Source organism: Camellia sinensis, chromosome 8, assembly GCF_055761805.1.
Source record: "Camellia sinensis isolate YWXY chromosome 8, ASM5576180v1, whole genome shotgun sequence".
Classification (NCBI taxonomy): domain Eukaryota; kingdom Viridiplantae; phylum Streptophyta; class Magnoliopsida; order Ericales; family Theaceae; genus Camellia; species Camellia sinensis.
Window position 1 is genome coordinate 21,909,556 of NC_138968.1, and position 15,289 is coordinate 21,924,844.

Sequence of the window (15,289 nt, forward strand, 5' to 3'; positions counted from 1 at the left end):
TCATGCATTTCTGAACAGAGAGACATACCGTTCTTAGTTTTGAAGCACCAAACAGCAGATCATTCAAAAAAGCATTCAGCGAAGAAAGCAAACTTCCGAACAGAGGCAAGGTGACACAATAATCCATCCAACCAAATATGAAGATAAGTCGAGGAGCAAATATCACTTGAAGTTCATCGTGTCTGCTTCAGCAACTTGTGTCATACCAGTAAGAAGCAAACAACAACCACTGCACCACAATGTTGTCAACACTGAAATCATGAAAGAAATATAAGAAATACATAACGGAGTTTAGCAGCCAATAACTTCATTCTCATACTGATTCAGTGCTTGTATTGCCCTTTGCCAAAATGAAATATTGATGTAACAAACAAAACAGCAATAGTCCATGTAGAAAGTGCCATAAATAGATATGACACAAAATAATTTTAATACAAAAAAGCATATTAAAAGGAACAATAAAACTTTACTCTGAAAGAAAGCATAACAAACACTAATTTCCACGATTTATTTTGTCTTTTATGACTTCATATACAGTAAACATAGCAGTGTTTGCCAGGAAAAAAAAAAAATTAAAAAACTAAAATAGTGAGAAGAGCAATATTGGGCCTATTAAATCCCGTGAGGAATTTGGAATGGTTAAATAATTTCCACTAGCACTGCCAGATAAAATCAGGCAGCATTAAAATTTGAAATATTTATCCACGAAAAGGGGGGAAACAAAAAACAAAAAGTACGCCAACGGGTGTAAAATCTCCTATCTACCATTAAAACCACCCACAAAATAATAAAATTAAAAACAAAAAACAAAACAAAAAAAACATGTGATTGCAAGGCCACAGGGATCATGTTCTACTGGGGGATGCATCCTCATGATAACCTCGAATCCCGGACAACTTGGGACCTGCACCATACATCCTTTCATTGTTATTATATCTAAAAGGTCCTCTCGCTTCCCTGGCACTCCTAGCTACATCCCTTCTCTCCTCATTATGAGCCTCAAAACAATCTTCTGCATCATAGCGGAACCTCCTCACCACACCACCAGTGTCACAGCGCCTTGCTCGATTAATCATCTCATATCTATCACCATGTTTTGTTCTGTCAGAGTCACTGCCATTGTATTTATGTCCCCTACCAGCTCCACCAGACATCTCAGTAAACCTTCCTGGACGTATCGTGGATCTAAAATAATCGTCTGATTTCATTCTTCGTGGAGAACCCACTGAATCAAACCTTTGGTTCCGCCCAAACAATCTTCCTGGTGATTTTCTCTCCCTGAAACGAGCAGCCGCCACGCAATTCCTGTCATTGATCCATTTGGAATGACATGGTGGCGGTGAGAAACGATTTCTTGGCGGGGACATGTAAATTTCTTCGTCATCTGCTTCGAAATTAGGCTTCTGAAAGGGCATCCTCCGAATTCTCTCCATTCTGGCCTCGGACCTGAAATCTGGAGATCTACTGAGGCGTCTCACCTCCATATTTCTTTCCCTCTGCAAACGCCACAGAAGGGGAGATCGAGATCGAGATCGTGACTTCCTGCGGGACCGGGAAAAACTAGCACCCCTACTGAGTCCAGGAGGAGAAAAACTACGTTCTCTCCTGGATAAATAATGTGGCAAACGAACAGAAGACGATGCAGGGTTGTCAGACATAGGCCCATGGTATTCCTCCCTAGGGCCTCGAATATTCCACTGTCGATGATATATTCCAGATCTGCCTCTGCTCCTAACGTGGTTATTGTCTCTCGCTGCTACCATTCTCCTATGCACACCATAATCATCATCGTTGTCAGCTGGTGATCTCCTTCTAATGAGGGGTCGATACATACCCTTTGAGGAATAATTTGTAGATCTCCTCTGATCACGGTAGGTCGATCCATCAACCTTTGCACCAGAATTTGCAACAACATTTCCTGGACCAGTACCTTGTGCATCATGATAATTATTTGGATAATGGTTTCTTGAATCCCAATAGCCTGTTGAAGCATCGACCCATTGACTATCATCATGGCTTCCATCCTGTATTCGAAGAGGAGGCCTGTCCCTTCCCAAGGACTTTTCAGAGCTAAACACCCTTCCAGGTCGAAAACATGAATCATAGCTGGATCTAAAACATTAAAAACAAAAAACAAAAAAAACAAAGTCATTACTGAAGTGTTTAAAAAAAAATGCATTGGAAAAGAAAGTTGCAAATCCGAAGAAATTACCTGCTCCGCTGCATATATACGGTATCCTTCCTATGCAAGGAATCAGAACATGATGATCCTTTAGTTGCCTTTGATTGAACCTCTCCTGCTGAAGAACCTTTAACATCAAGTCCATCCATGGAATCGGAATCAAGGACTTTTCGTGCACTAACATTATTTGCTTCACCAGTCTTGTTGGTAGTAGAACATTCACAACCTTCAGGCAATTGATCCAGTCCAGACAACTTTTCTATGCTCACTAAATGGCTTGATTCTTTCGAAACGTTGGCTCTTTCACGTTGCATAACTTTTCCTGCCACATTTCCATTATCGACATTTTCACAACTGTCTGAACCGACTTTTAGCAAACATTGATTAGCAGCATCCAAGTCATCTGCGTCTCTGTTATCAGAATCATAGTCCACACATTCAGTTTCCCCCTCAACTTCGTTCTCCTCCCAGGAATATACAAGTGACTCCCTCAATTCTCCATCTTCAAATGGAGACTCATAACCTGCCTGAATCTCAGTCATTTTTTCAACACCAATCTCATGACCATGGCCACCAAGAGAAGTATCCAAGCCATATCCATCATCAGTAGGATCTTCATAAGCAATCCTATCAAAATCATCACAAGACTTGGGAATGAGTTCCTTCAGCTCAACAGGCAATGAAGAGCCCATTAGAGTAGCATCTGCTGCAGGAGCTTCTTTATCCTGTTTCTCAACATCAAGAGCTGCAACAGGTTGGACTTCTCCAAAAGTGGTGCCCAAGGCACAGAAAAACTCATGCTCAGGCAACAGGTCTGAAGGTCCTGCTTTACCTGATTTACTTGCAGAATACTCAACATCTGACATTTGACAGGTGACTGTGCTAACCAACTCTGTAGGAAAAATCCCATTATCAGGTAAACAAGATGTTTTCCCAAAATCCTCTTTAGTCTGTATGCCGTCAATCTCACACACAACCTTCTCTGAGACAGCCAGACCAAGCAGAACATCATCATGCTTCCCAGGAAGAACATTTTCTATGGATACCATTTTGTCAAGTTGAAAGGTAAAAGTTCCACAACAATCTTCTCTTTTGGGCATGACAACATTGGTGGGAGATATATTTATCTTTTCCTCAGAAATAGGCCTACTTGAGCTGGGATCTGACACGGAACAAGAAGAATTATCAAGGGATTTATCCTTACTAACAACCTGAGTCGGAACCTCAATATCTGCAGTGGAATATTTTAACTGTTCCACAGCAAGTTCAGGTTCCCTATGGATGACACCTCCTTCCAATCTCTCTGGCTTTTCACTGCTACCATCATCAGGTATACCTTCTAAGCCATTTATTTGAGAAGGAATACATTGATCATCACCTGGTAGCTCCCATGCCTCCATCACAGTATTCAGGTCCCAGTGTAACCTTTCATCTTTCACAGAAGCAGGTCCCTTTCCAACCTCCTCACAATCTTTCTTATTGTGAAAATTCTGTGACACAGCCTCAGAATCATCCTGAACCAATGAAGCATCTATATTAGATTCGTGTGCTGAATCTTTATGCAACAAACTGCCTGTTTCCAAGGATGTAGATGATCTTTCCAAAGGCGTAGCAGATATAGAAGAGCCAATTCCTTCTGGTGTCAAGGATTCATCACATATTGGACCCCCCTTAACATTACGAGCATCATCACTAAAGCTGTTATTGCAAGCAGCAGCAGCAAGAAGTGCAATACCTGAGAAGTCTTCGGTGCAATCAAGCTTTTCAATTACATCAGAAAGATTCTGACTCACAAATCTATTTTCAATACCTTGACTGAACTGTACCGCCACATGACCATTAAATGCCCCCATTTCCTGGTTGGAAACTAAATCTGAACACCATTGACCTGAAGCACATTTACTGTCTATAGTCTGATTAGAATCTTCAGGTTGTGGAAAAGGGGTCTGAGGTTGATATGATAAAACCTCTTCTTGTAGTGGTGAAGGAGGTCGAGGTGGTGGTGATGGGGACCGGAGTAGAAATCTCCTTTTCTTAATTGGTACATGTTCAATTTTATCAGCAAAATGTCCCCCAAGAACGGCTACACCAAGCTGCCAAATAAGGAAATATGGTTAACATCACAAAATTCAGGGGAGAGAGAGAGAGAGAGAGAGAGAGAGAGAGAGAGAGAGAGAGAGAGAGAGAGAGAGAGAGAGAGCATACCTTCTCTGACTCAGAAACTGATGACTCCTCTCTTTTAGTGCCCTTATCATCTAGTTGCATACCCATGTTCAGGCTCGTAGTTCGTTTCCTAGATCGCCTAGATGCACTTCTAGAGCCTTTTGCCACAGTCTTCCAAGACAGCTTAGTATCGATAAAATTTGTATTTTGGAGACCGACGGTGTTAAGCATGCTTGCAGATGCAGGACCTAATGCATCAGCTAACGGTCTGCCACAAGTCTTGCAAGATATCCTGACTACTTGTTTTCTTTTTCTACTCAAGTCCACAGAAGATGCCAACCCCGTGCAAGTACAGAAGTGATTCTGCAAGTAAACAAAAATATGCTCCATCAAATACAAAATAAAAAAAAAAAATGTCATAACATCAAAGATGACAATAGTAAATGTTAATACATACATATATCATTTATCAAAATATATATATTAGAATAGGATACAAAATAGGAACAGCAGATAATCTACCATACATACATCAATAAGCCGGATAATGTCCAGGTGACAATTGTAAATGTTCCCAGAACGCTCAACAGAGAACTTTTACACTATACGTCACGTCTATGCATGCTATCTATTGGAATACTTATTACTTTGTTCATTGTATGACCATGTTCTTTTTGGATGTTACAATCGATTTTTTCTTTCAATATCAACATATTAATTAAAACTCCATATTGACCCTCATGACAAACCTACCCCATCATAAGCTAGATGTAAAACTTGCCAACTTCACCGCTGACTAAAGGAATAGCAACCTCCCCGCCCAGGGTGAAAAGGCGCCAAAAAAAACCCATCAAACCCTTTCAACGATGGTATAGCATGTTATCAACAGAACCACTAGCCTATTTGCAATCAGTAGCTTTTTTTTTAAGTATTTGCAATAAGTGTTTTCAGGAAAATACAATGGGAAAGAAATTCTAGATACTCACCATGGATTCATACCACCCTTCAGTCCCCGTTTAAATCGATAGAATGAATTCCTTCCTAAGTACCACAGAGCACCGTTCAAAGCGGCCACACTTTACTCCACTTGTAAAATGCACACAAATTGATCAGCAACAGCACCAACATCGAATTGCTAGTACTACAACATAGTTAAGTCTAATAATATGAAGTATTACTTTCAAGCCTAAATCTGATTACATGACTGCCGGCATGTGCCTCCATAGGCAATTACCCTGGGGCAGATGCAGTTAACAAGTTTTTGAGGCCTGCAAAAACCCCTCCTCAGTTCATGTTGTAGCTTTGGTCATAGCTGATTCCTAGTATTAGGTCTTCTTTCAACAAAATATATAAGGACAATGTAAAAACATCATTTATAATTACAGCACAAACAAATTGAATTCATCACTTCAATAAGTGGTGGAACTTTTTTTTTTTTTTTTTATAAAAAAGAAAAAAAAAAAACCCAAAAGTTCATATCCTCAAAGCAGTCTATAAAGTTCAAAACAAGTCTCATTCAACATGTACCCACGGAAGGCCAATCAAAAGAACCACCACCAATACAACTTGTGCCATCATCAGAGAAACCCATCTTCTCTTCATCTCAAATCTTGATACCCCTACTTTCAAAGAGGCCATCTCAATACCTAACTGAACTGAAAAGGTCAGCAATTTCAATTAGTTGATAACAACCCTTACTTTGGTGACTCTACAACACAAGGCCAAGCTAGATGACCACCTAAGAGACCTTCCACAAGGAAATTTTGTCTCTAAATATGAACTCCAAAGGCCATAATTCCCTTGAATTATTCCATGAAATGCCAGAAAAAGATATGCGGAAAGATGAGCCTTCCGAAAATATAAAGTTGCAGCCATAACCTACAGATCCAGTTAGGATCCTACATCCAGCAATAAGATTGCGATATGCATCAACAACTTGGGAGGTCCTCGAAGCTACTGAAGATTTCAGATCAAGTTTTTTACTATTTTTGTAATCGGCGCGAAATTGCATCCGCCTAGCCATTTTGATGTCTTTATGTGATGGGGGTTTGGTTGTTATTCCTAAATCAATAATATTTGGAAGCCATAACGGCTCTACTGTGAAAAGCTAAAGCGAATGTCTTCAGTAGCAGATGGAGAAGAAGAAGAAGAAGTTTATCCAGCAAATCAACATGAAGAAGTTTCACAATATCAACGAAGAAAGCACATAGCAGATCTGCTTATCCAGATTTAGCTTCGCCCACTGAATCGCAGCAAAACTAACTGCCCTGGAGTTTCTGTTTAACCGATTGAAGCTGTTCTTGAGCCATGCCTTGGAAGACGACTTCTTCTTCATAAAAAAAAAGCCCTAAATTCGTAGATCTGGTAATTCCAGCGAGAGGAGCAAAGGCATTTTGTTGGATTTTTGGCAGAGGCGAGAGAAACACAACCACTTTATAGTCTCCTCTGATTTGAAGACAAACAACGAACAAAAAACGCATAAATCAAAAACAAACGTGTTTTCAATACCTGTTCTCTCGATCAAAATCGCCGCGATTGATGATTTGACCAAACGATAAAACAACAGAAAAGAGCGATGATAGATCTCTGTTAACAAATCTTCAAACGAGATTCCGATTCTGATTCTTCTTCTTCTTCTTCTTCTTCTTCTTCTTCTTCTTCCTCTTCTTCTTCTTCTTCTTCTTCTTCTTCCTCTTCTTCTTCTTCTTCTTCTAGTTCTTGTTCTTGTATTCCTCTTCAAGGCTTCTTCACTCACCGACAAAGACGACGATCACGCAATTACTTTGCAAAAGCAATTCCTCAAAATCCTGATTAAAGAAAACGAGATTCGATTCGATTCGATTCTTCTTCAAGACTTCTTCACTCGCAGACGACAACGAAGAAGAAACAAGATCATTGAACACAGATCGCCGATCAAACGAATCGCCGATCGCTTTGATTTTGGCTTTTTTATTCCAAGCCCAATCTGTGAGAGAGAAAGAGAGAGACACGACCCTGCAAACGAAGGAGGAAGATGATGATAATGATGATGAGCAGAGTGAGAAGGCTTTCTTCACCACGTATTTATGATTGACTTTGTACCCAAACTATCCTCGTCTAATTTTTCATATACCGATAATACCCTTGATGCCCTAATTGTGGTCAAATTTTGGCTGCTGTGTACAAGTCAAACACAGTGACTGACAGCTGTTTTTTTTTTCCTATTAAAATTTTGAGGTATTAGACCATCTTTAACCTTGAATCAAACTTGACATCAAATTTAAAATTTGATGAAAAAATTATTTTTTCATGCTCTAACAATTTCACTAAAGTAATATTAAATTGAGAATTCATCAAACAAATCATCAAAGTGAGAACAATGTACACATTTCAGCAAAATACGGTGCGTGACCGTTAGAGGGAGGAACCGGTCAACCAACCGATTGCCCGGCCGGTTGACCAACCGATCGACCTCTGCTTCAAGATTGGTGTGAACTGTCAAGTGGTTGGTTTGAACTGCTTGGTTTGAATCGTGAGCGTTAGGAGCAACCGGTCAACCAGCCGGTTGACCCACCGGTCGACTGGGTTGAGTAATTCGGCTACAGTTTTGAGGCTAGCAAGAACAGGTTTGAACTGGTTGGTTTCATGTTGTTTGAGCTGGTTTATTTTGACATAGTTTATTTTGTGGATTATGAATAATTTGAAGGGTGATATAAATTTAAATTTACTTCAAAATATAAATAAAATTGTTACCTTTTACATACATATTTTGACAACTAGCTGTTATAATAATAAATTACCGTTGGATGGACAGAGTATTTAAAAATTTATCGACAATAATAAATTACCGTTGGATGAACAGAGTATTTTGAAAATTTACCGTTGATGATGTGTTCTATAAAATAGATCTGATTTCTATATCAAGACAGAGTATTTCATTGTGTGCTTGGATTGCATTCAAAATTCGTAGATATAAAGGACAACGCATTCGAAAACGTCTCCGAAATACTGTAGACGAGTACACTGGATTTGCAGCAAAATAATCTGCAAACAATCTGTCATGACCCTGCCTTCTATTTCTATGTATATACCTGTGACCTACAACAAAACCACCTATCTTCTTTGACCTACCACTCCTCAGAATCTGAAGCATATTAGTATTATTCTGCTCATAAGCTCCTAAAAGTGAGACGATATATTCATCATCAAAGGAAGAGAAAGAAGAAGATGATGAAAATGAAGTCAATACGATGGATTTGAAGGTATTCATTATGCTCTATTTTGTTTAAGTTATGATCGTATTAGTTGTGTGGAGTTGTCTGGCATATGGATAATGGATTTATATGAGAGCATAATTCATGTGCCAGACATATATATATAATGGAGGGAAAAAGAAATAGACATAATGGAGGGAAAAAGAAATAGCAAAAAGAATTGGGAGGAAATGGAGGGAAACAAAAAAAAAAAAATTTTTGCCTGACCGGTCGACCCGCCGGTCGACCAACCGGTAGCCCCTTTCCAGTTCACAAACGGTGGGTTCAAACAGTTCAAAACGGTTAAAAAAAAAAAATTGGGATTTGATGCGCCATTAGAGCCAATGATATCAAATTGAGAAAATGAGACATTTTTTACTCAAATTTGGTGAAAAAAGAAGTTCAGGGTTGGAGATGATTTTATTAGGCTCGGCTCATCCAATGATAAAATCTCAATCACTTTGCGTGGTTCATTTTTTTCAAAAACACTTTTCAAAAAAAATTATTTTTTTATTTTTTTTATATTTTTATATTTTTTTTGAATTTTTTAAATATTTTAAGTAATTTTTTATATTTTTTTAGACATACTTAACATAAATATACTTAAAAAATAAAAAATTTATGAAAAAAACTTATAAAAATTCACTAAATATCAAAATTACAAAAAAAAAAATTGAGAATTCAATATATTTTTTATATTTTTATGTATTTATTAATTTTTTAGAATATTTTTTCACAAATTTTTTATTTTTTAGATACATTTAGGGGAAAGCACCAATAAATCCCAAATTTGGGAATGTTAACCCATTTAGTCCCGAAGGTTTTTGTTGGACTAATAGGTCCTATTTCCCAAGAAGCTTACTATATGCATTTTTATGATTTCCCTTCTTTTCAAACAGCAAACATTATTCATCAAACATCAAACATCAAACATTAGTAACGTCAGAATTATTCGTATAATGTCGATGAAAACATTAGCAACGTTAGAATTATTCATCCAACATCAAACATTAGCAACGTCAGTATTATTCATCAAACATCAACCATTAAACATTAGGATTATTTATCAAACATCAAACATTATTCATCAAACATCAAACATAGATTCTCAACCATTAAACATTAGGATTATTCATCAAACATCAAGCATTATTCATCAAACATCAAACACAGATTCTCAACCATTAAACATTAGGATTATTCATCAAACATCAAACATCAAATTTATTTTAAAAAAAATTGAAACTATTGCTTAAGATCCATCATCAAATTCATTAGAACATCAGATCCATTAGATTCATCAGATTGTGGGTGTTTGTGGGTGTTTCATTAGATTCATTAATTTGAAACATCATCAAAAATCAGAACCGAACAAGGCAGACTTCGATCACCACCGACTTGGCATCGCCAGATCTAGTGATGGAGACACCAAAGACTGCGGCGGCCGCCAGGTGGCGCCGGAGACGGCGGAGGAGAGGACCGGTTCGCCGTCGAAGGAGAGGGATAGTCGGTCGACAGAGTCATCCCAGATTGGGGTTTTTTGGATGCCACCGGCGATCGCAAAGAGAGAACCAAAGCAACATCTTGATGATGTCCTGAAACCGTCGGATCAACTTCTTCATCGTTTTTCTTGTGAGAGAAACACAGATTCTCAGACACCAAACATATAGAGAGAGAGAGAGAGAGAGAGAGAGAGTGTGTGTGTGTGTGTGTGTGTGTGTTGGGGCAATGGAGGGAGAACGTGAGTTTGGTGAAGGTAGAGAAAGGGATCTGATCGAGCATGTTCCATTACGGCAATGGGGAGGCTGCATGTTGTTTTGATGATGTTGTTTGATGATGATGTTGTTTTGATGATGATATTTGATGTTGTTTTGATGATAATGTTGTGATGTAAAAAAATGACTAAATGGTTTACAAAAAAACACTCAGGACTAGATAGAGTAACATTTTCCAATAGAGGACTTATGAGTAATTTTTCCATACATTGAAGTAAGGTGCATCTAAAAATGTTTAAAATTTTAAAAATATTCACAAAAAATAAAAAAACACGAAAATCAAAAACCTTGATTTTCAAAAAACTAAAACCAAACACACTGAATGTAATTTTTATTCATTTCAACTCAATATACTTAGGCCTATTTTGGGAAGTCAGTTAAAAGTCACTTCCCAATTTTTAACCGACTTCCCTCTCTCACAAAAAGCCAAAAAAAGTCAAAAAATAGCTTTTAACCGTCTTCTCAAAATACCTCATAGTGTTCTATCTATGCTATGCATAAATTGTGTTTACAATTATTTATATATATATATATAGCATATCATTTGTACTATGTACAGAATAAAATAATATATTATTTAATAAAAATATGATAATTATAATTAATTTTTTTTATATTATGTAAAATAAAAGTTAAATGGAAGCTAACAAATTGAGATTTTTTAATTTTTTTAAAATTAATAAAATAAAAAAAAATAGTATGAGATATTGATTATAGGTTTCTCACTAAAAATCTTATTTTGTTTATATAAATGGGAGTATAAAATTCACTTTATGTAAGTGAAATAATTCATTTTTTTCTTTCTTTTCTCGATGTGAGATTATAAAATAAAAGTTAAATGAAATTGACCAATGAGAATTTTCTTAATTGTTCAAAAGTTAACTGTTATCTCAGGTAGGCAACCCAAGAGGGGGATGAATTGGGTTATTTAAAAAATTTACAACATTAAAATTTATAACACACAATATTCAGAATACAAATAAAAAAAACAGAATAATAATTATCAACATGAAAAATAAGAGAGATAGGAAGATAAAATCAAACACTGAGATTTATAGTGGTTCGGCACGTCAGGCCTACGTCCACTCCCTAAAGAACCTCCTTGAAAATTTATTTACTATCAAAATAAATTAATATACCACTAAGTCTTCACCAAGCTTGTGGATTTTACACAGGACTTACTCTTATCTATTAAGTCTCACTCAACATTAAATGCTTCACCCTCACAAAAATCTCTCACAAAAATAATAAATAAAAATAAGTGGTAGTTAAACCCTCTTTTACAATAATTCTCTCACAAAGAGTAGATATGACAGTATAAGAACAAAAGCTACACTTAGATCTGAAAATGAAAGAGCAGAATACAATATACTCAAAACTTTTGGAGTACACAGAAATTTTTGTCTTCAAGTTCTTAATTTTTCTCCACACACAGCACTTCTATTTATACCAAAAAATATATCCGTTGGAAATAGGACGCTCCTTGATTTTAAATAGTCAGCAAATGTTAATAATTAAAAAGATAAAAGTAAGACTAATTTTTTCTTTCTCTTTTTTGTTTTTTCAAGCATGGAGCCACCGTTTTTGTAGACAATTTGATACAAAGCTCACAACTTTCAAACAAGCAAATGATTTTCTCCATCTTGTTTTATTATAATACTAGCGTATGCACGTGCCTAAAGGCACGGTGTAAATAATATTAAGATTAAAATGCAGTTATAAAAATATATTTAACAGACTATACTCTACAATTCCAAACAAATCAAACCTAACACTATAAAATGAAAATAAATCATGACTGATGAAACTGAATGTGCATGCCCAAGCTTGATATTGAATTTTTATTACGTGTGATTGGGATGAATATGTTTTCCATGTTTTTCTAGGCAGCCTACAGGAACCTAAAAATTTAATGTCAAACTTGGACATGAAATGTCCTCCAGGTCTTTCTAGGCATTATATATTGTAATGAAAAACATTAATAGTAAGAATATGTGAATCGTAAGTGTATATTATTGTAAATATTGCTTTTACTGTAAAGATATTGTTAAGACCTTCCTAGTGCACCCAAGCAATGAGCTGAGAATTGCCATCCAATTATGATACTTGTTCTAAAGTTTATCAAATTTCTAATTATTTATTTGTAATAAAAAGATTGATATTCAAGTGTATCTGCAGGGAAGGCCTTGAAGTCACTGATGATGTATCTATTGTGGAGCACCTAAAACATCCCGTATACATAACTGAAGGATCTTACACCAATGTCAAGGAAGTGAAATTTGCTCTATGATCTTGAGGGGAAAGGTGGACTATTTAATAATTGAACACAGAACTGTTAGCTTATGGATTCATACATGCAATTTAGACTCAGATTCATTTTTTTCTCATTGTCTTGAACATGACCATGTTTTACTTTTCATTTATGAACTAATATTCGAAGTCTTTTATGATCTGTAGGTTACGACCCCTGATGATTTATTACTTGCAGAAAGGATATTGATTATCAGCTCTTCAGAGACATCGTTGTAAAATTCACTCTTTTTGGCCCCTTTTTTTTCCCCCTCTTTGGGCAGATCTAGGCTGGAAAACACATTTTTAGTTCATAAATGAAAAGTAAAACATGTTATAAAAATTTTGGCCCCTATATACATCATATCATATCATTATTACCATCATCATTACCTACTTTATGAAAATAACTTTTTTATTTTTAAAATTTTTAAACCTGGGAAATATAAAAATACATATTATAAAAATTTTGAAAAAGAGAAATGATAGTAACTAACACACAACAACAAATATGTTACTGGAATATTTAAAGTTTCTTCCTCTTTCATTGTTGATGGAAATGAAGCAGCTTCCTTGAAATGCTCATCCCGATCCATCTCCAAGCTGTTCCTTGGTGCCTCTACCCCTGCATTTGCACAATACCCATAACTCAAATCTTATTTTTCTTGCTCAGAGAGAGAGAGAGAGAGAGAGAGAGAGAGAGAGAGACTTACCTTCGAGGAGAGTGGGTTCTTTAGGAAGAAAAGCGTCAAGATCAGGGTTAAAAGGGGGGTACTTGTTGGTGCAATGCAAACTGAAACTGATGGAAATCAAAGAGTTGAAAAACAGCACTCATGTACCTAGACCCAGACGCTGTGTCTCTCTCTCCTCCTCCTCCTCCTAATCACACCAATCAAACCCAAATCACACCGATTTGACGATTCACATGCGACAGATCCATCAGTTTGGGCACAGAAGGGGGGGACGGTGCAATGAAGAACGGCGAAGGCGGAGAAGGAGCAAGAAAGGAGGCAACAATTACTCCAAGTGAACACCAACATCAAATAAATTCCTTATCGAGGTTTTTAACCTTTTTAAAGCGATAATCATGATTTACCAACATATAAATTACTCCAAATCAAAATACAATAACAGCATAACAAAATAGATGGATAACAGCATAACAAAATAGATGGATAAAAGCATAATGAAGACATAATATGCTCATAACAAACACTTGAACCAACGGTGACAAATCTGATGAGCAAGGAACTCATTGCTATGAAAAAAATTAGTTCATACCTTTCCAGTAATCATGGTACACATATTGAGAACATCCATGACTGTTGACTCAAAGTGAGTTGTCGAATCATAACTCTGTCGAACACAGTGAGATAAATAAGCAAAATTACCAAATGAAAACAGGTTCAAGGATGGAATTTGACAAAACCCACCGCCGATATAAAACAATTGTCCAGCGAAGGCTCATTAACAATATGGGTCTTGTGTGCACTATTTTATTGGCAGCAATGCACAGTTTTTACCTAGCTTTCAAGCAGAAAACCAGAAATTGAAGTCATACAAACCAAGAAAAATAACAGAAATATTAAATCATTGTTAACTGTACCATCACTATGTCAAAAAGCCCAATACATTAAGCTGAAAGCTACATAAAAATTGAGGAACACAACAACAACAACAACAACAACAAAAAGAATTGAAAAACCCAGAATTGATACTTGATATTATGAGCAGATAACTGAACAGAACACAACATCACTTGGGCATTTATATTTGTCTATAATCTTTTTTGACTTCTAGAAACAAAACTTAATCTAGACATTGAACAAAGACAGACAGATTCAACAAATTGAAGGTTACTACAATGAACAGCCACCATGACACTAAATCCCTAATGTTGTGTTACTGTTCATTTTCCATCTAGATTCCATTTAGTTGTTATCAAAAGGGTAAGGGAAAAAAAATTCAAATCTCAAGTTTTTACATCATCTAGGACCTGAGGAAACAAACAAAAAAACCCAACTGACCCAAATAAAATTTGTTCTTATTATTTATCCCAATAAATAAATAAATAAATAAGGCGACTTTGTTCTTCATTTGGAAACCAAAACAATGTCAAACGATACAGGTTAGTATTGTAAATTCGTCCTTCAAAGTTTCTTCTTTTTCCAAAAAGAGGGAAAACTAAATTTGAAACTGTGCCAACGTTTCAGAATCAGCTACAATGTGAAAATCTCAAAAATTGTTAAATAATTCTCAACACTGATCTATGCAATGTCATAACAAAAAAAAAAAATTCTAACCTAGACAAAAATTTCAACTTTGAATACAAAACCAAACCAATCATTAGAAAATAGAGGGGAGGGGAAAGGTACTTGAGAGCCATTTTTCGATAAGCGCTAGGGATGACCCGTGCCTGAAGGCACTTTCAACAATTTTTTTGGTATCACGTGCTATAAAACTCAATGGTGATAAATCAATTCAAAATGGTAATATCACTCCGACTTAAAACTTCACAAATAAGAAACTGAAATTGCTTCTACACATTGAATTAGCGAAAGCATTTATAAATTTCAAATAGCAAATTTCAAAATGAAAGTCCAAAAAATGAATTATATATTTGAATGTAGCATATGCAAAGAATCTAG

General features: G+C 36.1%; 1 protein-coding gene and 1 long non-coding RNA gene across 4 annotated transcripts; both read right to left on the reverse strand.

The window, feature by feature from the left end:
- Positions 1-484: 484 nt before the first annotated feature.
- LOC114270070 (dentin sialophosphoprotein-like protein) lies at positions 485-7,384 on the reverse strand. Of its 3 annotated transcripts, none has more exons than XM_028211465.2 (5): positions 6,854-7,381; positions 5,332-5,431; positions 4,388-4,708; positions 2,213-4,275; positions 485-2,112 (listed from the first exon to the last, which is right to left on the reverse strand). In XM_028211465.2, exons 2-5 carry the CDS (start codon positions 5,332-5,334, stop codon positions 846-848), a joined length of 3,654 nt encoding a protein of 1,217 aa, XP_028067266.2. In that variant the 5' UTR covers positions 5,335-5,431; positions 6,854-7,381; the 3' UTR covers positions 485-845. The 3 variants fall into 3 exon arrangements, with proteins under 3 accessions (XP_028067266.2, XP_028067267.2, XP_028067268.2); XM_028211466.2 differs by having other exon boundaries at positions 5,332-5,421; positions 6,854-7,379; XM_028211467.2 differs by lacking the exon at positions 5,332-5,431 and having other exon boundaries at positions 6,854-7,384.
- A 5,661-nt stretch (positions 7,385-13,045) lies between these two features.
- LOC145796492 (uncharacterized) lies at positions 13,046-15,001 on the reverse strand. The gene is made up of 3 exons (XR_014336957.1): positions 14,075-15,001; positions 13,355-13,997; positions 13,046-13,266 (listed from the first exon to the last, which is right to left on the reverse strand). It is a non-coding gene; the product is annotated as an uncharacterized LOC145796492 (long non-coding RNA).
- Positions 15,002-15,289: the final 288 nt, after the last annotated feature.

Bases quoted from the DNA above. Each gene is read 5' to 3' on its own strand.
- LOC114270070 (XM_028211465.2), bottom strand. The intron at 4,276-4,387 runs GTATGCTCTCTC...CTTATTTGGCAG, and splicing joins CAGTTTCTGAGTCAGAGAAG to CTTGGTGTAGCCGTTCTTGG. The intron at 2,113-2,212 runs GTAATTTCTTCG...TTAATGTTTTAG, and splicing joins GTATATATGCAGCGGAGCAG to ATCCAGCTATGATTCATGTT.